We start from the raw sequence: 25,661 nt of genomic DNA on the forward strand, positions 1-25,661 counted from the left end.
CGCAAAAAACACCTCTGTTTTCTTCCAAAAAGTTTGATGTGTCCACGTTGCGCTTTGGGGCGTTTCCTGTCGCGGGCGCTAGGCCTACCCACACAAGTGAGGTATCATTTTTATCGGGAGACTTGGGGAAACGCTGGGTGGAAGGAAATTTCAGGCTCCTCTCAGATTCCAGAACTTTCTGCCACAGAAATGTGAGGACCATGTGTTTTTTTAGCCAAATTTTGAGGTTTGCAAAGGATTCTGGGTAACAGAACCTGGTCCGAGCCCCGCAAGTCACCCCATCTTGGATTCCCCTAGGTTTCTAGTTTTCAGAAATGCACAGGTTTGGTAGGTTTCCCTGGGTGTCGGCTGAGCTAGAGGCCAAAATCTGCAGGTAGGCACTTCGCAAAAAACACCTCTGTTTTCTTCCAAAAATTTGGATGTGTCCACGTTGCGCTTTGGGGCGTTTCCTGTCGCGGGCGCTAGGCCTACCCACACAAGTGAGGTATAATTTTTATCGGGAGACTTGGGGGAACGCTGGGTGGAAGGAAATTTGTGGCTCCTCTCAGATTCCAGAACTTTCTGCCACAGAAATGTGAGGAACATGTGTTTTTTTAGCCAAATTTTAAGGTTTGCAAAGGATTCTGGGTAACAGAACCTGGTCCGAGCCCCACAAGTCACCCCATCTTGGATTCTCCAAGGTCTTTAGTTTTCAAAAATGCATAGAGTTGGTAGGTTTCCATAGGTGCCGGCTGAGCTACAGGCCAAAATCCACAGGTAGGCACTGTTTTCTTTCAAAAAATGGGATGTGTCCACGTTGCGTTTTGGGGCATTTCCTGTCGCGGGCTAGGCCTACCCACACAAGTGAGGTATCATTTTTATCGGGAGACTTGGGGGAACGCTGGGTGAGGAAATTTGTGGCTCCTCTCAGATTCCAGAACTTTCTGCCACAGAAATGTGAGGAACATGTGTTCTTTTAGCCAAATTTTGAGGTTTGCAAAGGATTCTGGGTAACAGAACCTGGTCCGAGCCCCGCAAGTCACCCCATCTTGGATTCCCCTAGGTCTCTAGTTTTCAGAAATGCACAGGTTTGGTAGGTTTCCCTAGGTGCCGGCTGAGCTAGAGGCCAAAATCTACAGGTAGGTACTTCGCAAAAAACACCTCTGTTTTCTTCCAAAAAGTTTGATGTGTCCACGTTGCGCTTTGGGGCGTTTCCTGTCGCGGGCGCTAGGCCTACCCACACAAGTGAGGTATCATTTTTATCGGGAGACTTGGGGGAACGCTGGGTGGAAGGAAATTTGTGGCTCCTCTCAGATTCCAGAACTTTCTGCCACAGAAATGTGAGGACCATGTGTTTTTTTAGCCAAATTTTGAGGTTTGCAAAGGATTCTGGGTAACAGAACCTGGTCCGAGCCCCGCAAGTCACCCCATCTTGGATTCCCCTAGGTTTCTAGTTTTCAGAAATGCACAGGTTTGGTAGGTTTCCCTGGGTGTCGGCTGAGCTAGAGGCCAAAATCTGCAGGTAGGCACTTCGCAAAAAACACCTCTGTTTTCTTCCAAAAATTTGGATGTGTCCACGTTGCGCTTTGGGGCGTTTCCTGTCGCGGGCGCTAGGCCTACCCACAGAAGTGAGGTATCATTTTTATCGGGAGACTTGGGGGAACGCTGGGTGGAAGGAAATTTGTGGTTCCTCTCAGATTCCAGAACTTTCTGCCACAGAAATGTGAGGAACATGTGTTTTTTTAGCCAAATTTTGAGGTTTGCAAAGGATTCTGGGTAACAGAACCTGGTCCGAGCCCCGCAAATCACCCCATCTTGGATTCCCCTAGGTCTCTAGTTTTCAGAAATGCACAGGTTTGGTAGGTTTCCCTAGGTGCCGGCTGAGCCAGAGGCCAAAATCTACAGGTAGGCACTTCGCAAAAAACACCTCTGTTTTCTTCCAAAAAGTTTGATGTGTCCACGGTGCGCTTTGGGGCGTTTCCTGTCGCGGGCGCTAGGCCTACCCACACAAGTGAGGTATCATTTTTATCGGGAGACTTGGGGGAACGCTGGGTGGAAGGAAATTTGTGGCTCCTCTCAGATTACAGAACTTTCTGCCACAGAAATGTGAGGACCATGTGTCTTTTTAGCCAAATTTTGAGGTTTGCAAAGGATTCTGGGTAACAGAACCTGGTCCGAGCCCCGCAAGTCACCCCATCTTGGATTCCCCTTGGTCTCTAGTTTTCAGAAATGCACAGGTTTGGTAGGTTTCCCTAGGTGCCGGCTGAGCTAGAGGCCAAAATCTACAGGTAGGCACTTTGCAAAAAACACCTCTGTTTTCTTCCAAAATTTTGGATGTGTCCACGTTGCGCTTTGGGGTGTTTCCTGTCGCGGGCGCTAGGCCTACCCACACAAGTGAGGTATCATTTTTATCGGGAGACTTGGGGGAACGCTGGGTCGAAGCAAATTTGTGGCTCCTCTCAGATTCCAGAACTTTCTGCCACAGAAATGTGAGGAACATGTGTTTTTTTAGCCAAATTTTGAGGTTTGCAAAGGATTCTGGGTAACAGAACCTGGCCCGAGCCCCGCAAGTCACCCCATCTTGGATTCCCCTAGGTCTCTAGTTTTCAGAAATGCACAGGGTTGGTAGGTTTCCATAGGTGCCGGCTGAGCTACAGGCCAAAATCCACAGGTAGGCACTGTTTTCTTTCAAAAAATGGGATGTGTCCAAGTTGCGTTTTGGGGCATTTCCTGTCGCGGGGTTAGGCCTACCCACACAAGTGAGGTATCATTTTTATCGGGAGACTTGGGGGAACGCTGGGTGAGGAAATTTGTGGCTCCTCTCAGATTCCAGAACTTTCTGCCACAGAAATGTGAGGAACATGTGTTCTTTTAGCCAAATTTTGAGGTTTGCAAAGGATTCTGGGTAAAAGAACCTGGTCCGAGCCCCGCAAGTCACCCCTCCTTGGATTCCCCTAGGTCTCTAGTTTTCAGAAATGCACAGGTTTGGTAGGTTTCCCTAGGTGCCGGCTGAGCTAGAGGCCAAAATCTACAGGTAGGCACTTCGCAAAAAACACCTCTGTTTTCTTCCAAAAAGTTTGATGTGTCCACGTTGCGCTTTGGGGCGTTTCCTGTCGCGGGCGCTAGGCCTACCCACACAAGTGAGGTATCATTTTTATCGGGAGACTTGGGGGAACGCTGGGTGGAAGGAAATTTGTGGCTCCTCTCAGATTCCAGATCTTTCTGCCACAGAAATGTGAGGACCATGTGTTTTTTTAGCCAAATTTTGAGGTTTGCAAAGGATTCTGGGTAACAGAACCTGGTCCGAGCCCCGCAAGTCACCCCATCTTGGATTCCCCTAGGTTTCTAGTTTTCAGAAATGCACAGGTTTGGTAGGTTTCCCTGGGTGTCGGCTGAGCTAGAGGCCAAAATCTGCAGGTAGGCACTTCGCAAAAAACACCTCTGTTTTCTTCCAAAAATTTGGATGTGTCCACATTGCGCTTTGGGGCGTTTCCTGTCGCGGGCGCTAGGCCTACCCACACAAGTGAGGTATAATTTTTATCGGGAGACTTGGGGGAACGCTGGGTGGAAGGAAATTTGTGGCTCCTCTCAGATTCCAGAACTTTCTGCCACAGAAATGTGAGGAACATGTGTTTTTTTAGCCAAATTTTGAGGTTTGCAAAGGATTCTAGGTAACAGAACCTGGTCCGAGCCCCGCAAATCACCCCATCTTGGATTCCCCTAGGTCTCTAGTTTTCAGAAATGCACAGGTTTGGTAGGTTTCCCTAGGTGCCGGCTGAGCCAGAGGCCACAATCTACAGGTAGGCACTTCGCAAAAAAACACCTCTGTTTTCTTCCAAAAATTTGGATGTGTCCACGGTGCGCTTTGGGGCGTTTCCTGTCGCGGGCGCTAGGCCTACCCACACAAGTGAGGTATCATTTTTATCGGGAGACTTGGGGGAACGCTAGGTGGAAGGAAATTTGTGGCTCCTCTAAGATTCCAGAACTTTCTGCCACAGAAATGTGAGGACCATGTGTTTTTTTAGCCAAATTTTGAGGTTTGCAAAGGATTCTGGGTAACAGAACCTGGTCCGAGCCCCGCAAGTCACTCCATCTTGGATTCCCCTTGGTCTCTAGTTTTCAGAAATGCACAGGTTTGGTAGGTTTCCCTAGGTGCCGGCTGAGCTAGAGGCCAAAATCTACAGGTAGGCACTTCGCAAAAAACACCTCTGTTTTCTTCCAAAAATTTGGATGTATCCACGTTGCGCTTTGGGGCATTTCCTGTCGCGGGCGCTAGGCCTACCCACACAAGTGAGGTATCATTTTTATCGGGAGACTTGGGGGAACGCTGGGTGGAAGGAAATTTGTGGCTCCTCTCAGATTCTAGAACTTTCTGCCACAGAAATGTGAGGACGATGTGTTTTTTTAGCCAAATTTTGAGGTTTGCAAAGGATTCTGGGTAACAGAACCTGGTCCGAGCCTCGCAAGTCACCCCATCTTGGATTCCCCTAGTTCTCTAGTTTTCAGAAATGCACAGGTTTGGTAGGTTTCCCTAGTTGCCGGCTGAGCTAGAGGCCAAAATCTACAGGTAGGCACTTCGCAAAAAACACCTCTGTTTTCTTCCAAAATTTTGGATGTGTCCACGTTGCGCTTTGGGGCGTTTCCTGTCGCGGGCGCTAGGCCTACCCACACAAGTGAGGTATCATTTTTATCGGGAGACTTGGGAGAACGCTGGATGGAAGGAAATTTGTGGCTCCTCTCAGATTCCAGAACTTTCTGCCACAGAAATGTGAGGACCATGTGTTTTTTTAGCCAAATTTTGAGGTTTGCAAAGGATTCTGGGTAACAGAACCTGGTCCGAGCCCCGCAAGTCACCCCATCTTGGATTCCCCTAGGTCTCTAGTTTTCAGAAATGCACAGGTTTGGTAGGTTTCCCTAGGTACCGGCTGAGCTAGAGGCCAAAATCTACAGGTAGGCACTTCGCAAAAAACACCTCTGTTTTCTTCCAAAATTTTGGATGTGTCCACGTTGCGCTTTGGGGCGTTTCCTGTCGCGGGCGCTAGGCCTACCCACACAAGTGAGGTATCATTTTTATCGGGAGACTTGGGGGAACGCTGGGTGGAAGGAAATTTGTGGCTCCTCTCAGATTCTAGAACTTTCTGCCACAGAAATGTGAGGACGATGTGTTTTTTTAGCCAAATTTTGAGGTTTGCAAAGGATTCTGGGTAACAGAACCTGGTCCGAGCCTCGCAAGTCACCCCATCTTGGATTCCCCTAGTTCTCTAGTTTTCAGAAATGCACAGGTTTGGTAGGTTTCCCTAGTTGCCGGCTGAGCTAGAGTTCAAAATCTATAGGTAGGCACTTCGCAAAAAACACCTCTGTTTTCTTCCAAAATTTTGGATGTGTCCACGTTGCGCTTTGGGGCGTTTCCTGTCGCGGGCGCTAGGCCTACCCACACAAGTGAGGTATCATTTTTATCGGGAGACTTGGGAGAACGCTGGATGGAAGGAAATTTGTGGCTCCTCTCAGATTCCAGAACTTTCTGCCACAGAAATGTGAGGACCATGTGTTTTTTTAGCCAAATTTTGAGGTTGGCAAAGGATTCTGGGTAACAGAACCTGGTCCGAGCCCCGCAAGTCACCCCATCTTGGATTCCCCTAGGTCTCTAGTTTTCAGAAATGCACAGGTTTGGTAGGTTTCCCTAGGTACCGGCTGAGCTAGAGGCCAAAATCTACAGGTAGGCACTTCGCAAAAAACACCTCTGTTTTCTTCCCAAATTTTGGATGTGTCCACGTTGCGCTTTGGGGCGTTTCCTGTCGCGGGCGCTAGGCCTACCCACACAAGTGAGGTATCATTTTTATCGGGAGACTTGGGGGAACGCTGGATGGAAGGAAATTTGTGGCTCCTCTCAGATTCCAGAACTTTCTGCCACAGAAATGTGAGGAACATGTGTTTTTTTAGCCAAATTTTGAGGTTTGCAAAGGATTCTGGGTAACAGAACCTGGTCCGAGCCCCGCAAGTCACCCCATCTTGGATTCCCCTAGGTCTCTAGTTTTCAGAAATGCACAGGTTTGGTAGGATTCCCTAGGTGCCGGCTGAGCTAGAGGCCAAAATCTGCAGGTAGGCACTTCGCAAAAAACACCTCTGTTTTCTTTAAAAAAAAATGGGATGTGTCCACGTTGCGTTTTGGGGCGTTTCCTGTTGCAGGCGCTAGGCCTACCCACACAAGTGAGGTATCATTTTTATCGGGAGACTTGGGGGAACATAGATTAGCAAAACAAGTGCTATTGCCCCTTGTCTTTCTCTACATTTTTTCCTTCCAAATATAGGAGAGTGTGTAAAAAAGACATCTATTTGAGAAATTCCCTGTAATTCACATGCTAGTATGGTCACCCCGGAATTCAGAGATGTGCAAATAACCACTGCTCCTCAACACCTTATCTTGTGCCCTTTTTGGAAATGCAAAGGTTTTCTTGATAGCAATTTTTTACTCTTTATATTTCAGCAAATGAATTGCTGTATACCCGGTATAGAATGAAAACGCACTGCAGGGTGCAGCTCATTTATTGGCTCTGGGTTCCTCGGGTTCTTGATGAACTTACAAGCCCTATATATCCCCGCAACCAGAGGAGTCCAGCAGACGTAACGGTATATTGCTTTCGATAATCTGACATTGCAGGGAAAAGTTACAGAGTAAAACGTAGAGAAGAATTGATGGTTTTTTCACCTCAATTTCAATATTTTTCTTTTTCAGCTGTTATTTTCTGTAGGAAACCCTTGTAGGATCTACACAAATGACCCCTTGCTGAATTCAGAATTTTGTCTACTTTTCAGAAATGTTTAGGTTTCTGGGATCCAGCATTGGTTTCATGCCCATTCCTGTCACTGACTGGAAGGAGGCTGAAAGCACAAAAAATTGCAAAAATGGGGTATGCCCCAGTAAAATGCCAAAATTGAGTTGAAAAATTGGGTTTTCTGATTCAAGTCTGCCTGTTCCTGAAAGCTGGGAAGCTGCTGAGTTTAGCACTGCAAACCCTTTGTTGATGCCATTTTCAGGGGGAAATCCACAAGCCTTCTTCTGCAGCCACTTTTTCAAATTTTTTGAAAAAAACTAAATCTTCACTGTATTTTGGCCAATTTCTTGGCCTCCTTCAGGGGAACCCACAAAGTCTGGGTACCTCTAGAATCCCTAGGATGTTGGAAAAAAAGGACGCAAATTTGGCTTGGTTAGCTTATGTGGACAAAAAGTTATGAGGGCCTAAGCGCGAACTGCCCCAAATAGGCAAAAAAAGGCCTGGCACAGGAGGGGGAAAAGGCCTGGCAGCGAAGGGGTTAAAGGGTATTGGAGGAGAGAAAATGCTGGTACTGTGATGAACTGTTTAAGGTGGAAGGAAGTGACGACTTTAGGAAAGAAGGCTGTCTCAGCTCTCCACACCAATTTTCCTGGGGAAAAAGTGGCATAGGGAGGTTGCGCCAACAGTGTCGGAAGCTCACTCAAAGCTTTAATAAACTGCAACACATTAAAACCAAACACAAAGGTCAAAAGGACAACAAATAAGGTTTAATGATGCCTTCTGGAATGCCTTGCTGGGCTAAAGACAAAACAAACAGTAAAATATTCAACAGTTTGTCTCATAAAGGGTCTGCCCTGTAAACTCCACACTGGTCACAAATTTCTGCCTGGCATCAAGAATCACATCTAAAACTTCAGGTGGAAGATCAAATGGAGTGCAGCTCAGTCTCATTCATGGAAATGCAAAGTATGCAGGCCTGGGTCCAGTATATGGCCCTGCTGCTGATGCTACAAATGATCCTTCTGTACTGGCAGCTTAACTGGAGGACAGATGCTCATGCCCAAAGAGTTCCAGGTGCCACACTCCCTTGGCTCAATCCAGTACCACTAGGATGACTTGGGCACAGTTACTTCTGATCTTCTTCAGAACTCTGGGCAGGAGAGGCAGTAACAGGAAGGTCTATGGGAGTCCCAAGCTGCAATTTAGAAGAAAAATGTCTATGAGAGAAACCTGCCATGGACACTGCAACACAAAAATATGTGAGGAGACTGTGAATCCTCAGTGGTGCAAAAAGATTGAGTCGGGGTTCTACCTATTTCTGGAAGATGCTGTGCGCCACCTCTTGGTAAAACTGCCTGATCTGTTAAACATCAGTGGCTGAGCTCATCAACCCTAAAGATCACCAAAGAAAATCCAATCCAGGCACAGGGCCCAAGATCTTACCTGCCTTGCTTTTTGCCATACCACCTAGCAGTGGTGTTGTCTGTGAGCACCTGCAACAGCCTGCCTCTGATAGTAGGCAGGGAGGCCTTCAGCGTAAAGTGAATCACCCTCAACTCCTAAAATGTGATGTGGGGTAGAGGCCTCTGATCTCCAACTCTCCCAGATGGCCTGCCCAACAAAGAAGAGATGCAGCTGTCACAATCTCAATGCTGTGTGGAGTAGAGAGACCAGTGCTGTGACTTGAGGTTCCACTGTAGAGCCCACGTGCCAACAAGTATGTTTGGTCAGCATGATGCAGGAGACCAGAAATCCCAGCAACCTCAGTTTTCTGCATTGAGATCCACAACAGAGACTGAATCATCGGGATCTTAGTCCAAATGTCCTGGACGCTCCACTCTGGGCAGGAAAGGCACAAAACCATACTATATCCAGAATAGCTTTGATGAGTGGGAGTGTCTGCCAATGAGTCAAGTATAACTTCGGCAGTTTGACAGTGAACCCGAAAAATGTTAGGAGGTTTGCTGTCATCTGGAGGTGGTCGATGACAGTCTGGGGACAGCCATCCTACCGCAGCCAGTCGTCAAGGTAGAAGAAGATGGATATACCCGGCCTCTTAAGATGTGTTGCGACCACAGTCATTACTTTTGTGTATACCCTAGGGGCACTGGTCAGGCCAAAGGGGAGTACTGCAAGCTGAAAATGCTCCCAGCCCATTGAAAAACAAGGAGTGTTGTGAGCCTGCAGGATTTGGATATTAAAATAAACGTCCTGCAGATCCAAAGTCACCATCCGATTTCCAGGATACAGGGTAGACAAGACCTGGGCTAACATGAGAATCTTGAATACGTCATTCAACAGGAAAGCATTGGGAGGGAGAGGATCTAAAATAGGCCGAAGGCCTCCGTCCTTCTTCGTCACAAGAAAGTAGCAGGATTAACATCCAGTTCCAGTAGCAGGAGTAACACCCGGTTATTAAAGCTGCAACCACCTCTGTGGCCTAGTGGGACAAAAGGGTGTGCTCTTCCTGCTGTAAGACAGACTAGTGGTACTCTGTCAGCTACCCTGATGGGGGTGAAAGGTGTGGCAGAGTGGAGAGAAATGGAAGGGTGTAGTGCTGATTTACAATTTCGAGGACCCATCTGTCACATGAAATTATCAGATCCTGCCTCCGACAAGGTGGCTGTGCGCTGGCAAGGAAACACTAAAGCGGTTTAAGACTGAGGAGGAGCCCGAGAATGAGCTCTACGTTGTATATGCTGTCTTGGGTATTGTCTCTGGGAACTGCGGTCTCAACAACAAAAGGGCTGAAAGGCCTGCTAGGCTAGTGGAGGGGGGGTCTGGCACTGATAAAGCAGAAAACCCTGACCACCGCCACTGAGTGGGCATATTTATTGGTGGAATTATCTGGTGGGGGCCAATGAACCCAACACATGTGGTGTGGCCCTGCTTTCCTTAAACGGCTGCAGGGTCGGGTTGGCCTTTCTGCTAAAGGGGCAAGAGCTGTCAAATATTATTATGTCCATCAAGGATGTGCGGACATCCCTGAAAAACCCTAAGACCTCATCCAGGCATCCTGGTACCTCACTGCTTGACCTAAGCAGTTGGTTATTTCCATACTAGAATATATTGTGGTTTTTGCTTCATTACAACCATCATGAATAGCAGGACTGAAGGAAGCCTTAAGGTTGTCCAGAATGGCTGGCAGAACTTGGCCACCGTGTCCCAGAGTGTTGGGACTAGCAGTCTAAAAGACAGCTGGCATTCACTAGCCTCAGAGCCAGGCTCTTAGATTAAAAAATCCACTGCCCAATGTCTCTATTCCTTCTAACTCATGATCAGGCATGGTGTTAGGGAAGGAGTTGGGATCGATTTTACCGGTGGATGCTTGTACCACGAAACTGTCTGGCATCGGATATTGTGTGAGAAAGACTGGGTCTCCCAGTGCAGGACGGTGGCGACGAGCGACCTGCCTATTTATAGCTGGACCCAAAAATGGGTTTTGTCCAAGTGCCCAAAAGGGTATCTGTGAGGGCCTCATTAAGAAGGTTTATTAAACAGAGGTCCTGTTGGGCCCTTACCAGGAGGCACATTACTTAGTAGCAGGATGAGGGGACAGAAGGACGGTATCTAGAGAAGTATCCAGGGCACTGGCATCTTGGAATTCTTCAAACCAGTTCTCCTCATCATACTGAGAAACATTTTCATCTCCTTCATTATAATTATCATTGTCCAAGTCAGTGCTGAAAAGACTGTGCAAAGTGTCAGAATTGTAAGGATTGTCTATTGGTTGTGTGCTGGTCAAAAACGGGTGATGCCATAGTCAAGACCATGGTGGATTCATCTTAGAGTCAGACAGCACAATGTGCTGCAATTCCTCCACTGCTGTCAATACAAAGAGACCAGCACAGGGGGTGCTGTTTTAACTGAAGTTGGCTACAGAGCCAGAGCTGGTGATGAATCTGAACGGGGTTTAAGGGGCACAGAAGGCACTGAGGCCAACTGCTTGCAAAACTCCAACAAGAGGTCCCAGTGGATCATTGGGCCACAAAGGTGCACCACAGGGAATTGATTAAGTGCGAGAATTATGCAGAATGTGTTCTCAGAAGGCCTATAATTGCTGCAATGTCACAGATGGACCTGGGGAGCATAGGGACAGCACTCTGAATTGGCAAAGATGAAGATTGGAAGGGACACCAGGAGGCACATTGATGCCATTGCGCCCTCTCCAGAGTATGAGAGTGGTGGATAGGGGCAATTCCTAGTTGGATTTCTTATGCTTTTTCTTGGACTTACCCTGAAGACTTCGACCCTGGGAACAGGACCTTCCTCTCAATTTCAATCAACAGTAGCAAGAAGTCTTCTCATATTTGGCAAAGTAAAATTTGACAACGTAAAATTTGGCTTCCCGGTCTTAAATGGTCTTTGGATTTATCTGGGTGCAGTCATCACAGGTCATGGCCTTGTGCTCTGAAGCCTGGCACCTAAGACACTTTACGAGTGTCTGTCAGAGACATCCGTCTGTGACGGTCCCTAAACAGTTTAAACTCTGCTGTCCCTTGCACACTGGTGAATATCTGTTGAAAAATGGGCATTAGAAGCACTAGATTCATGCCTGAAGGTGAGGAAAGAAAGGAACTGATGTTAGCTCGCATGAGTGGCACTTATATGAGGCATCGCTCTCCACTTCTGGAGCGAAACAACATCAGCATTTAGCCACAAGACCCCATCTACTGGAGAGCAGGAGTTCTGTTTTGAATTTTCCAGATCCAGTCTGTCAACTGGGAAATATTCACAAGGTGAGGAATCTGTTGTAAGAAGTATACATCAGAAAATTCATTACAAATAGTTATACTTTGAGACAATGAAACATAAGTTATCTGGGCCATTGTACTAATTATAATTGTCTCTAAACATGAAACTGAAATCTGATTCATTACTGAACTCACCACCAGAATATTTATTACAAATAAAATAATTTCTCACACATGCTATTTAAATATATATGTTTTGCGAACAATCTTTTTTTTCAGAACTGCTTCCCAGGTTTTCAGATCAATGATAAATAACTACAAATCAGATTAAGGTATATTTGAAGATTCAGTTATATCATGACACCTCATAATATCAACAATTAAAAATAAAGAGTTTATCCACATGAAAATATTAGAAATGTGTCTGTAATTACCAAAAAGCATACTTTGGTAGACTCATCTAATCCTTCCAATGGATCTGGCTTGTTCTGGTCCAAATCAATGTTGCTGATGCTAGACTCGTCCAAATCAACAGTGCTGATGCTGGACTGGTCCAATTCCTGATCTTGATCAAGTTCCTCAAGTTCAGATTCAGCTCTTTCTGCAAAGGAATTGATCTCCTTCTTTGAGGAATACAGCATGATTGACAAAATCTGTAGGATAGTAAAAGTGGTTGCAGAATTATTCCATAGCTAGCACAGGATAATTATCGTTCCATGATCTGGCAGGACTACAAATCTTTAGCAGACCATTTCTTTTTTCAGAAGATACAGAAAAAAGCACTCATCTTTCAGAACTTGCAGTGCTTTATACAAGCTGCCTCTCTCAACTGGAGTCACAATGCTGTCTAGTAAATCAAGATATTAGTGTTAAAAAAAGACAGGGACAATAGAATACAAGTTCTAAAAGGTCCCTCTCTAAATACAATGTGGTCAAAAGTCAAATCAAACACTAAATAAACTAATAGCACAGTGAGTTGCTGAACAAGCCACGTACTCTGGCTGATACTCTAGATGCAGATTCCTGACCGTCTGAATTCCCCCAAGCACCAGACTGGATCAGGTAAATTTTCAGCAACTGCTCCAACACAGCATTAAAGTGGTACCACTAGAGTATGCAGTAGCTTTTCCACGACTCTGGAAGTGATGGCACAGAGTCATATATAGATGCGAGCACTGAGTGCTAATGCCCACCAGCATTCTTTTGAAAATATTCTGCACAATGAGATGTGGATCAATCATGAAACATCTGTAGGAAAGTGCAACTGTTGGCATGATTACCCCCCGTCCCACGTTTTGCATAGTGTCGATGCCAACTTTGATTGAAAGTGTGCTGGGAACCTGCTAAGCAGGCCCCAGCACCAGTGTTCTTTCCCTAAAACTGTACATTTGTTTCCACAATTGGCACAGCCCTGGTACACAGTTAAGTCCCTTGTAAAAGGTACCCATAGTACCAAGGGCGCCGTGGCCAGGGAAGGTCTCTAAGGGCTGCAGCATGTATTATGCCACCCTGGGGGACCACACACGCAGCCCATGCACACTGCCTCGCAGCTTGTGAGTGCTGGTGGGGAGAAAAAGGCAAAGCCGACTCCCTCTCAGGGTGCCATGCATTATGGTGATATGGAGTTCGTAATGACAACCTACCAGACCATATACTTAATATGGCTACATTGCTCTCACAATGTCTAAGAATTGGCTTAGACATTGCAGGGGCATATTGCTCATGCAGCTATGCCCTCACCTGTGGCATAGGTAAGTCACCCCTCTAGCAGGCCTTATACCCTAAGGCAGGGTGCACTATACCACTAGGGAAAACAGGGAGAAGTGACCACCCCAGCCAGGACCACCCCTAAGGTGTCCAGAGCTGAGTTGACCCCTCCCCCTGCAGAATCCTCCATCTTGGTTTGGAGGACAGGGACCAATAGGGATAGGAATGTGCCCCAATCCCCAAAGGGAGTGGGCACAAGGAGGGTGTAGCCACCCTCAGGGACAGTAGCCATTGGCTACTTCACTCTGACCCCTAACATGCTCCTAAATCCAAGATTTAAGGGCCTCCCTGAACCCAGCTCACCAGATTCCTGGCGACCTACAAAGAGAAGGACCGCTAAGCTGAAAACCCCAGCAGAGAAGAAGGAAGACGACAACTGCTTTGGCCCCAGCACTACCGGCCTGTCTCCTGCTTTAAAGAACCTGCAAGAAGAACTCCGACGCATCCAGTGGGCCCAGCGACCTCTGACAACTTCAGAGGACTGCCCTGCACCCAAAAGGACAAAGAACTCCAGAGGACAGCGGCTCTGTCAAAAATGAACTTTCAACCAAGGACTCCCACCTCATTACGGATGTGTGAGTCCTGACCCCTGTGCACCGACATCCACAGCCCGTGTCCCGGTGGTCCACCCAGCAAGAAAGGGTCCCCAAGTGACTGGGAGCAAGAGCCCCCATCCCCCCTACCCCCCGGTTGACCCCTCCAAACCTCCACGACGAAGCCTGCAGAGAGAATCCAAAGGACAACTACACCCCCCCGACCACGAGCTCCGGATGAAGATATCCGACACCTAAGGATCCACTGCACCCGCAGCACCCAGGCCTTGGAGAACGTGACCCCCAGTGCAGCATCAATCAATCAAAGCTTGTAAAACGCAACTACTCACCCGTTAGGGTCTCAAGGCACTGGGGGGTGGGTGGGGGATTAAAATAGCGTTCACCGGTGGTTCTTAAAAAATGCCATGTCTTCAGTTCGTGGTGAAGCTGGGGAGGGAGGTGGTTTGCCTGATGTGGAGAGGAAGGGCGTTCCAGGCAGTGGCTACGAGGTAGGAACAGGAGCGTCCTCCTATTCTGGTCTTCCTGATGCGGGGTAGTTCTGCGAGAGAGAGCTGGGCTGAGCGTAGGGTCCTGTGGGGGTACATGGAGGTTGAGTCGATGGTTGAGGTAGTCTGGTCCGGTGTTGTGGAGGGGCTTTGTGTTCGTGGGTGAGAATCTTGAAGGTGATTCTTTTCTCTATTGGAAGCCAGTGCAGGGTACGCAGGTGTTGCGAGATGTGGCAGTGTCGAGGTAGGTCGAGGACCAGTCTAGCAGTGGCGTTCTTGAAGTTTTGTAGTTTATGGATACGTTTTTATTGATTTCGGCACAGAGTGCGTTGCCATAATCCAGTCTGCTGGATAATGAGGGCGTGTGTGAATGTCTTTCTATGTTCGAGGGGGATCCATTTGAAGGACTTGCGTAGGAGGCCGAGGGTGCGGAAGCAGGTAGAGGTGACTGAGTTGATGTGATGGTTCATGCTGAGGTTGGAGTCCAGGATGATCCAGAGGCTGCGGGTTTGGGTGGTGAAGGTGGGCGGGTTTCCGAGGGTGGGTGGCCACCAGGAGTCCTCTTGTTGGGTTGAGGGCTCATGATGAGTACTTCTGTCTTGTTTGCATTGAGTTGAAGGCAGCTGTTTCTCAGCGACTGCTTCCATGCCTTCGTGGAAGTTGTGTCTGGCATTGTTGGGTTCGTTGGAGAGGGAGAGGATGAGTTGGGTGTCATCGGCGTAGGTGATGATGTTGATTCCATAGCTTCAGCATCGACCAGCAGGCGGCCCTCTTACCTGTCCGACCTGTGGTGTGCCTGAGACACCCCTCGGGTCCTCGCCTGCAGCCTCTTAGTGACCCCCGGGGTCCCATCACACAGTTGCATTGGAAACCCAATGCGATGTTTGCACCCTGCACCCGGCCGCCCTAGTGCCACTAAGGGTGTGTGTTTGGTGCCTACTTGCCCCCCCCCCAGTCCTCTCTTGAACCCCTCTGGTCCGCCCTCCGAGTCATGGGTACTTACCTGCTGGCTGACCGGGTTCCTAGTACCCCCCCGTCACCTTAGGAGCCCATGTTAATTTGGTGCCTCTTTGACCTCTGCACCCGACCAGCCCCGAGTTGCTGGTGGTGGGTGTTTGGTGTTAACTTGAACCCCCAGCGACGGACTACCTAGAACCCAGAGATAGGAACTGTAAGTCGAATACTTACCTGTAAAACTGTACAATCTTTTCTTCCCTCAGGAACTGTTGAAAATTGCACTGTGTCCACTTTTAAAATAGCTTTTTGCCATTTTAAAGAAAACTGCAGACATTGTTGATTCCATTCAAAGTTCTGATTATAACTATGCAAAGTACCTTACATTTTATGTACTTACCTGCAAACTGTATCTTGTGGTTCTAGAAATAAATTAACAAAACATATTTTTCTATATAAGATCCTATTGGTCCTGAGTTAAGTCACTGAGTATGTGTTCTTCTATTGCTGGTGTGTGTACAACAAATGCTTAACACTACCCCCTGATAAGCCTAACTGCTCGACCACACTACCACAAAAGAGAGCATTAGTATTATCTACTTTAGCCTCTGTTAAGCCTCTGGGGAACCCCTGGACTCTGTGCACACTATATCTCACTTTGATATAGTATATACAGAGCCAGCCTCCTACATTGGTGGATCAGCGGTGGGGTCTGCGACTTTGCATTTGCTGGACTACTCAGCCAATACCTGATCACACAACTAAATTCCAAAATTGCCATTAGAAAACTGATTTCCTATTTGACTATTTTTTCTAAATTTTTAAAGGTCCTTGGTTAAGTCCCCTTTAGCATCTCTTTTTTAAGTTATTTTTTTTTTTATATTGGGATTTAGTTACTAGAAGTTGTTTTTAGTTTCTAAAAAGTAATCCAAACTTTAGTAGCAAAATGAACAGCTCAGAGGAAATAGTGATGTAACTCAACCTCAATCCTTACCTCCATCTATGGACGGCAGAGTTAAGAACCCTCTGTAAACTGAAAAATATTAGAACTGGTTCCAACCCTACCAAGTTCAAGCTCCAGAAGCTCTTGGCAGAGTACACCAGGGACCACCCTGCTGAGGAGGAAGAACTCCACTCAGACAGGGAAGATGTTAGAGATGAGGCGGATGCTCTCCCCCCTCCTCATCTAACTAGGGAGACCAGGGTCCCCAGACCCTTGTCTCCAAGGATAGAACTCACTGGACCTGGATCTTCCACAGGGGAATCCAGTTCCTCTGGGAACATTGAGGGCAGCCTCAAAGAAGAGGACATCCTTTTAGCAAGGATGGCCAAGAGATAAGCTTTGGGGCAACAACTCCTAGCTATACAAAGGGAGAGTGCAGAAATGGGCTTAGCACCCATTAATAGTGGCAGAGAGAATACTGACATCCTAAAAATCCCCAAAGGTATTGTCTCAAAATATGAAGAGGGTGATGATATCACCAAGTGGGGTGATGATATCACCAAGTGGTTCACAGCTTTTGAGAGGGCTTGTGCAACCAGAAAGTTAAACTGATCTCGCTGGGGAGCTCTCCTTTGCGAAATGTTCACTGATAAGTGTAGGGATAGACTCCTCACACTGTCTGGTAAAGATGCAGAATCCAATGACCTCATGAAGGCTACCCTGACTGAGGCCTTTTGATTCACTACTGAGCAGTATAGAATTAGGTTAAGGTGGGGCTCACAAAATCTCGAGCCAGACCTGAGTTGATTTTGTTGACTACTCAGTGAAAACACTAGATGGTTGGATAACTGGCAGTGGAGTGCATGACTAGGATGGGCTTTATAATTTGTTTATGAAGGAACACCTGTTAAGTAACTGCTTCAATGATAAGTTGCATCAACATCTGGTAGACCTAGGTCCAATTTCTCCCCAAGAATTGGGAAAGAAGGCAACCCATTGGGTCAAGACTAGGGCGACCAAGACTTCCACAGGCGGTGACCAAAAGAAAGGGGTCACAAAGCCTCCCCAGGGGGAAGGGTGGTGAGACATCCAAGGACAAAACTAAACAGTCTTCTCAAGGGCCAAAAAAACCTGCTCAGAAGGGTGGGCCCCAGCCCCTTCACAGTCCAAAAACAGGTACAAGGGTAAAAACTTTGATCCCAAGAAGGCCTGGTGTCACAACTGTAGACAGAATGGACACCAAACTGGAGACATGGCCTGTCCCAAGAAACATCCCACTAGCACTACTCCAGTTAGCACTGAAATACCCAGTCCCCAGCGGGGATCAACTGTGTGCCCAGAGCAAATCAGGGTTCACACTGAAGCTACTTTAGTCTCTGACGGTGGGATAGATATTGCCACTCTTGCTGTCTGGCCCACTAATATGAACAAATACAGACAGCATCCCTTGAGTAATGGGACAAAAGTAGAAGCCCTGAGGGATTCAGGTTCCAGTGTCACCATGGTGACAGAGAAACTGGTTTCCTCAGGACAGTATTTGGCTGGACAAAGTTATCCAGTTACCAATGCTGACAATGTAACTAAAGTCCATCCCATGGCTATGGTGACTTTAGAATGGGGAGGGGTTACTGGCCTGAAACAGGTCTACAATCCCAGTGGAATGTTTGCTAGGGAATTATCTGGAGTCCTCAGCTTGGGCTGAGGTAGAGCTCAAAAGCCATGTAGCCATGCTGGGAATCCCTGAACTGCTGTGTGTGTGAAAACCAGAGCACAAAGAAGAGCACGGGGTGAGAAAGAAGAATTTGGAGCTTGGAATAATGGCCCCACCTTCCAAGAGAAAAGGTAAGAGGACTGGGGGACCAGCCTCTGAACAGCAAAAGAATGATGTGTGGGTTGACTTACAAATTCACCACACCATACGATTCACAAACCAATGGTCTTGTTGAGAGATTCAACAAGACATTGAAGGGCATGATCATGGGGCTCCCTGAAAAACTCAAAAGGAGATGGGATGTCCTCCTGCCATGCCTGCTTTTTGCCTTCAGAAAGGTGCCTCAGAAGGTAGTACGGTTTCCCCCTTTGAGGTTCTGTTTGGCCATCCTGTAAGGGGGCCACTGGCACTTGTTAAAGAAGGCTGGGAGAGACCTCTCCATGAGCCTAAACAAGATGTGGTGTACTATGTGCTTGGCCTCCGCTCCAGGATGGCTGAGTACATGGAAAAGGCATCCAAAAATCTTGAGGCCCGCCAACAACTCCAGAAGTTGTGGTATGACGAAAAGGCTGCAATGTTTGAATTCTAACTTGGGCAGAAAGTCTGGGTTCGGGAGCCTATGGCTCCCAGGGCACTTCAGGACAGATGATGTGGCCCTTACCCAGTCATGGAAAAGAAGAGTCAGGTCACTTACTTAGTGGACCTGGGGACTGTCAGGACACCCAAGAGGGTGATCCATGTTAAGCGCCTGCAACTCTACAATGATAGGGCAGTTATAACCATGCTGATGGTTACTGGTGAGGATCAGGAAGCAGAGAGTGAACCTCTACCTGACCTCCTCTCAACTGACCCTAAAGATGGGTCAATAGATGGAGTTGTCTATTCAGACACCCTCCCTGCCCAACAGCAAGCTGACTGCAGGCAAGTCCTACAACAGTATGCTGAGCTCTTCTCCTCGACCCCTGGTCAGAAACACCTGTGTACCAACCTACAGACAGTCTTACCAAGTCAAATGAAGCATCAAAGTGGAAATCCACAAGATGCTGGAGTTAGGGGTAATAGAGCACTCTGAGAGTCCCCTGGGCTAGCCCAGTGGTCTTGGTCCCAAAACCACGTACCAAAGATGGCAAGAGAGAAATTAGGTTCTGTGTGGACTAAAGATGGCTCAACTCTGTCACCAAGACGGATGCACACCCCATACCCAGAGCAGATGAAATGATTGACAAATTACATGCAGCCAAATTCCTTAGTACCTTTGATTTAACTGCAGGGTACTGGCAAATTAGGATGGCACCTGGAGCCAAAGAAAAGACAGCATTCTCTACACCTGATGGGCATTATCAATTTACTGTTATGCCCTTTGTCTTAAAGAATACCACAGCATATCTAGAAGGTATTTCTGTCTTTAGCTCCAGCTGGCAGGACCACCTGGTCCACCTGGGGAAGGTTTTGCAGGCCTTGCAAGCAGCAGGCCTCTCTATTACAGCATCTAAGTGCCAAATAGGGCAGGGCACAGTTGTATACTTGGGCCACCTTGTAGATGGAGACCAAGTGCAACCTTTACAACCCAAGATCCAGAGAATTCTGGACTGTGAAGCTCCAAAAACCCAGACTCAAGCCAGGGCATTCCTTGGCTTGACTGGGTACTGCAGGAGGTTTGTGAAGGGGAATGGGTCTATTGTGATTGCCTTCACTGAACTAACCTCAAAGAAGACGCCAAAGAAGGTAAAATGGACTCTTGACTGTCAAAAGGCCTTTGAAACCCTGAAAGAAGCAATGTGCTCAGCACCAGTTCTTAAAGCTCCAGATTATTCTAGGCAGTTCATTATGCAGACAGATGCCTCTGAACATGGGATAGGAGCAGTACTGACCCAAACCAATGATGATGGCCTTGACCAGCCTGTTGCTTTCATTAGCTGGTGCTTACTCCCAAGGGAGCAGCGTTGGAGTGCCACTGAGAGGGAGGCCTCTGATGTGGACTGGTCCCTGAAAAAGCTGAGACCATACTTGTTTGGTACTCACTTTGTTGTTAAAACTGACCACAGACCTCTCAGATGGCTAATGCAAATAAAAAGTGAAAACTCTAAACTTTTGAGGTGGTCCATATCCCTACAGGGAATGGACTTTGTAGTGGAACACAGACATGGGACTGCCCATGCCAGTGTAGTTGGCCTTTCCATGTTCGTCCACTTAGAAAATCAAGACTCTCTGGGGAAAGGTTAGTCTTATAATCTTTTGTTTGGTGGGGGGGGGGGGAAGGAGGGGCGGAGTGTAGGAAAGTTCCACTGGTGGCATGGTTACCCTCACACCTTTTGCCTAGTGTTGCTGCCAACTTTGATTGAAAGTGTGTTGGGATCCTGCTAACCAGGCACCAGCACCAGTGTTCTGTCCCATAATCTGTACCTTTGTTTCCACAATTGGCACACCCTTGGCACACAGTTAAGTCCCTTGTAAGGGACAGTTAAGTCCCTTGAAAAAGGAACCTGAAGGCAGGGAATCTCCCCAAGGGCTGCAGCATGTATTATGCCACCCTAAGGGACCCCTCACCAAGCACATGTACACTGCCCATTGCAGCCTGTGTGTGCTGGTGGATTGAAAAAGGCAAAGTCGACATGACACCCCTCTTAGGGTGCCATGCCCACAAACCACTGCCTGTGGCATAGGTAAGACACCCCTCTAGCAGGCCTTACAGCCCTAAGGCAGGGTGTACTATACCACAGGTGAGGGCATAGCTGCATGAGCAATATGCCCCTACAGTGTCTAGGTCCATTCTCAGGCACTGTAAGTGCAGTGTAGCCGTCTTGAGTATATGGTCTATATGGTCTGGGGGTCTGTCATTACAAACTCCACAGCTCCATAATGGCTTCATTGAATACTGGGAAGTTTGGTATCAAACTTCTAAGCACAATAAACCCACACTGATGCCAGTGTAGGATTTACTGAAAAATGCACACAGAGGGTATCTTAGAGATGCTCCCTATATGTTAGCCAAACTGCTAGTGTAAGACTGACTGGTCTGTGCCAGCCTGCCACTTTCAGACAAGTTTCTGACCACATGGAGTGAGAGCCTTTGTGCACTCGGTAGTCAGAAACAAAGCCTGGCCTGAGTGGAGGTGCTTCACACCTCCCTCCTACAGGAACTGTAACACCTAGCAGTGAGCCTCAAAGACTCAAGCCTCGGATTACAGTGCCCCAGGGCACTCCAGCTAGTGGAGCTGCCGCCCCCCAGACAAGGTCCCACTTTTGGCAGCAAGTCAAGGGAAAACAGGGAGGAGTGACCACATCAGTCAGGACCACCCCTAAGGTGTCCAGAGCTGAGGTGACCCCCCTCCCTGCAGAATCCTCCATCTTGGTTTGGGGGACAGAGACCAATAAGGATAGCAATGTGCCCTCCTCCCGAGAGGGAGTGGGCACAAGAAGGGTTCAGCCACCCTCAGGGACAGTAGACATTGGTTACTGCCCTCTGACCCCCTGAAATGCCCCTAAATCTAGGATTTAAGGGCCTCCCTGAAACCAACTCACTACATTTCAGACGACGTGACAAGAAGAAAGACTGCATAGCTGAAACCCCAGCAGCGATGAAGGAAGACAATAACTGACTTTGCCCCAGCCCTACCAGCCTGTCATCTGCTTCAAAGAACCTGCACAAGAACAGCGACACATCCAGCGGGACCAGAGACCTCTGCCAAGCTCCAGACGACTGCCCTGCACCCAAATGGACAAAGAACTCCAGTGGACAGAGGTCTTGTCAAAGAAGAAACAACAACTAAGGGCTCCCACCGACTACAAAATCGTGGCCAAGGCCTTGGCATCGCGACTGACACCTTAGGTCCCCCAGCTGGTGCACCCGAACCAGAACTGCTTTGTACCAGCTTTTGACCCGTGCTCGCTATGCCACCAGATTCAAGCTAGCCTGGCTGATGAAGGGTGATACCCTGAAACCGGTCCCAGGATGCTTGTTTTTGGTCCAGGTAGGACCCGGTCTGGCAGTTCGGGCTGGACTGTTCCCCTGGGGAACAGGGTCAAGACTGATTTGCATATGGCTGGGTCTGAGCTGGAATGGCATGGCAAGAAAAAAAACTGATGGATTAAACCCAGATTTGTGACTGGGGGTGGATGTTTGATTTGTTCTGCATTCCGTCCATCTTCTGTTGTTTTTGCATTTGTCGCCCCAAGTGGGAAGGGTATGCCCAGACGTGGGTCCTGTGCTTGCTATGCCACCAGATTCAAGCTAGCCTGGCTGATGAAGGGTGATACCCTGAAACCGGTACCAGGATGCTTGTTTCTGGTCCAGGGAGGACCTGTTCTGGCAGTTCGGGCTGGACTGTTCCCATGGGGAACAGGGTCAAGACTGATTTGCATATGGCTGGGTCTGAGCTGGAATGGCATGGCAATCAAAAAAACTGATGGATTAAACCCAGATCTGTGACTGGGGGTGAATGTTTGATTTGTTCTGCATTCCGTCCATCTTCTGTTGTTTTTGCATATGTCGCCCCAAGTGGGAAGGGTATGCCCAGACTTGGGTCCCGTGCTTGCTATGCCACCAGATTCAAGCTAGCCTGGCTGATAAAGGGTGATACCCTGAAACTGGTCCCAGGATGCTTGTTTCTGGTACAGGGGGGACCTGGTCTGGCAGTTCGGGCTGGACTGTTCCCATGGGGATCAGGGTCAAGACTGATTTGCATATGGCTGGGTCTGAGCTGGAATGGCATGGCAAGCAAAAAAACTGATGAATTAAACCCAGATCTGTGACTGGGGGTGAATGTTTGATTTGTTCTGCATTCCGTCCATCTTCTGTTGTTTTTGCAACTGATTCCGAGTAACCCGTCTCCGTAGGAGCCCACGTTAAGTTTGCTCACCTTCGACCTCTGCACCCGGCTGGCCCCATGTTGCTGGTGGTGGGTGTTTGTGGTTAACTTGAATCCCAACCGGTGGACTTCCTAAAACCCGGAGACTGGAACTGTAAGTGTTGTACGTACCTGTAAAACGATCCAACTTTTCTTCGCCAAGGAACAGTTTCTGAAAATTGTACTAAGTGTTCATTTTTAAACCAGATTATTGCCAATATTTCAAAAACTGTATGACTTATCAATTTCAAATAAACTACTGTTGATACATGTGTGAAATACAAATCTATTGAGGTACTTACCTGCAACTTGAATCTTGTGGTTCTAAAATATAAATTAAGAAAATAAATTTTTGCTATATAAAAACTATTGGTCTGGAGAAAAGTGTACATCTGATAAGCGTAACTGCTCGACCACACCACCACAAAAGAGATTGTTAGTATTATCTACTTTAGCCTCTGTTAATCCTCTGGGGAACACCTGGACTCTGTGCACACTAAATCTCATTTTGATATAGTATATAAAGAGCCAGCTTCCTACACAGGTTCATTAGGAACTCCCTAAATGTCTGGGGAACGACCAACTCCTGGTAGCACAAGGACTGGGGTATCTAGCCTCGGAATAAAGGAGGTCATTTTCCCAGTAAACCCTTGATGTCTGAGGCCTTCAAGAAAGGAGAATGATTTTTGCTCCAGACATAGGCCCTTATTATGAGTTTGAGACGGGAAACCTGTCTGTCAAACACCCAACAGGGTGGCTGCCGCCTTCGTGGTGACCACCGCACAGGACCTACTAGGAGTTTCTCACTAGGTTGTCGAGCGGAGACCTTGGTTTCCGCCCACCAACCTAGCGGGAAACAGACCAAAGCACTGTCTCTGGCTCGTAATCGAGCCAGTGGCAATGCTGTAGCCCTCAGGGTGTACCACCACCCTCACAATGTTCACTGTCTGCAAGGCAGACAGTAAACTTTGCAACAGTGCTGGGCAGGGAGACCCCTGCACTGCCCATGCCAAGTGCATGGGAAGTGCTGGGGCCCTCCTGCGGCCCCCTGAACCTGTTCTCCGCAAGCCTTTTCATGGCAGTAAAACTGCCACGAAAAGGCTGGCAGAGAATGAGGTCGTAATCCGCAGGGCAGCGCTGACCTGGAAGATTACAATCTCTGTTACTGCCAGGCCATCGGGATCATGGATCCTGGTGGTGCTGGCGGAACCCTGCCGGTCTGACCGCCAGGGTCGTTCAGTTGCGCTCAGACTGCCACAGCAGCAGCAGTCCTGAGTGCCACTGCGGGCCTGGCAGTCTGCAGATCGTCAGGCTCGTAATAAGGGCCCTTTCTTCCTCCCTGGTGAGTCCCCCTGCCTCCAAGAGCTCTGTCTTGTCAGTCCCAAGCTCCCCTAGGGCAGTTCCCTCATAAGTGGCAAGATCATCTCCCTGAGGAGATTGATCCTCACATGAAGTCTTAGGGGAGAATAACTTTTTACCCTTCCTACCTCTCTTCCAAGGAGCTGTCTGTTCCATTGCCCCAGGCTCCAATGCTCTTTGACCTGTGCTCTAGTTGCCACAAACACACTCTCAGGGATGTCCAGCATTGATGCATGGGCCTGCAACTTCACTTCAGCCCATGCTGAAGTCTCCAAATCATTGCCCATAAGACACTCTACAGGAATGGATGAAGATACTACAACTTTCTTAGGGCCAGTAACAACCCCCCCACCAAGCTGAAGTTAACCATTGCCATGGGTTGGCACTTAGTGATGTTGCCTGCGTTGGTTACTTGGTAAGTGTGCCCAAGTAGAATCTGCTCAGATGACACCAGTTTTTCAGTCACCATGGTGACACTTGCACCTATGTCCCTGTATGCTTCTGCCTCAATACCATTAATGAGGGGGTGCTGTATTTCCTCATATTAGGAGGCCAGGCAGCCAAAGTGGCAAGGTCAATGCCACCCTCTGATTCCAGGACAGTCTCATTGGTTTCTCTGACTAGGCCAGAGTCCACTGCAGTACCTAAGGAGAACCCAGCTACACACTTAGATGTGGTAATACTGCCAGTGCTGTTGCTAGTGGCATTAGGGGAAGTAATAGTAGTAGTGGTACTTCTTAGGACAACTAGAGTCAGATGTCCTATGGACGTTTACTTTACAAAGAAAGCACCACAGTTTCATGTAAAAGGAAGAGGATTTGGACTCCCCACCCCCCCTCAAAAGAAGTTTGTGGACCTGATGAAGGCTTCTTCTTTTTGTCTTCAAGTTTGTCCCCATTCTTCCCTGAGGATTTGTAAGTATTACCCTTCTTTTGTTCACCCCCACTATGGGTTTTCTTACCTACCCTGGTGCGAACCCATTTGTCTGCCTTCTTTCCCAATTCTTGGGGACAGTTCAGCTAAGAGTCAACCAGGTGTTGGTACAGTTTTTAGACACAGTTTTTAAGGAACTGCTCTCTCATCAAATTGTACAGCCCTTCATAGTAATGTACATTATTACCGTGTAACCAGCTTTTCAGGGCTTTAACTGCACAGTCTACAAAATCAACCCAGTCTTCAGAGGACACCTAAGTTTCTCTGAACTTAATCCCGTATTCTTCAGTAGTAAGCCCAAACCCATCAATCAGTGCATCTTTCAAAATATGGTAGTTATGTGCATCCTCTTCCCGGACTGCCAACAGTTTATCTCCACCTTTTGGACTTTACAGGTCCTCTCTAGAGCAGTTACCCGTTTGTGGATATCATCCCCCGATTTGTAAGTGGGAACTATCCTGATGAGATTCCTAGAGTCAAAATGTTCCTCCTTGACCCTGGAATCTCTAGTGCTGCTACCATGAGGTTCTAACCCCAAATTCTTCATTTCTCTCTCCATCTTCAGGGCTTCCCTTTTTAAGGGCCAACTGCTCACTTTTCAACTTGAGCTTAGCCTTCTCACGTTTGAGCAAGTGGGACCCCCTACCTAAAGCTAACTCCTT

The 25,661-nt window shown here is 47.8% G+C and overlaps 1 protein-coding gene across 2 annotated transcripts in view; it reads right to left on the bottom strand.

The window, feature by feature from the left end:
* ZZEF1 (zinc finger ZZ-type and EF-hand domain containing 1) overlaps nucleotides 1-25,661 on the bottom strand; it is a 1,404,152-nt gene that overhangs the window by 312,225 nt on the left and 1,066,266 nt on the right. Inside the window, exon 45 of one of the 2 annotated variants that reach the window (XM_069226690.1) lies at nucleotides 11,893-12,099. In XM_069226690.1, coding sequence (XP_069082791.1) covers nucleotides 11,893-12,099 — 207 coding nt within the window. Of the gene's footprint in view, nucleotides 1-11,880; nucleotides 12,100-25,661 lie in introns of both variants that reach the window. The other variant, XM_069226689.1, reaches the window with a different exon arrangement.

This window comes from Pleurodeles waltl, chromosome 3_2 (genome assembly GCF_031143425.1).
Source record: "Pleurodeles waltl isolate 20211129_DDA chromosome 3_2, aPleWal1.hap1.20221129, whole genome shotgun sequence".
Classification (NCBI taxonomy): domain Eukaryota; kingdom Metazoa; phylum Chordata; class Amphibia; order Caudata; family Salamandridae; genus Pleurodeles; species Pleurodeles waltl.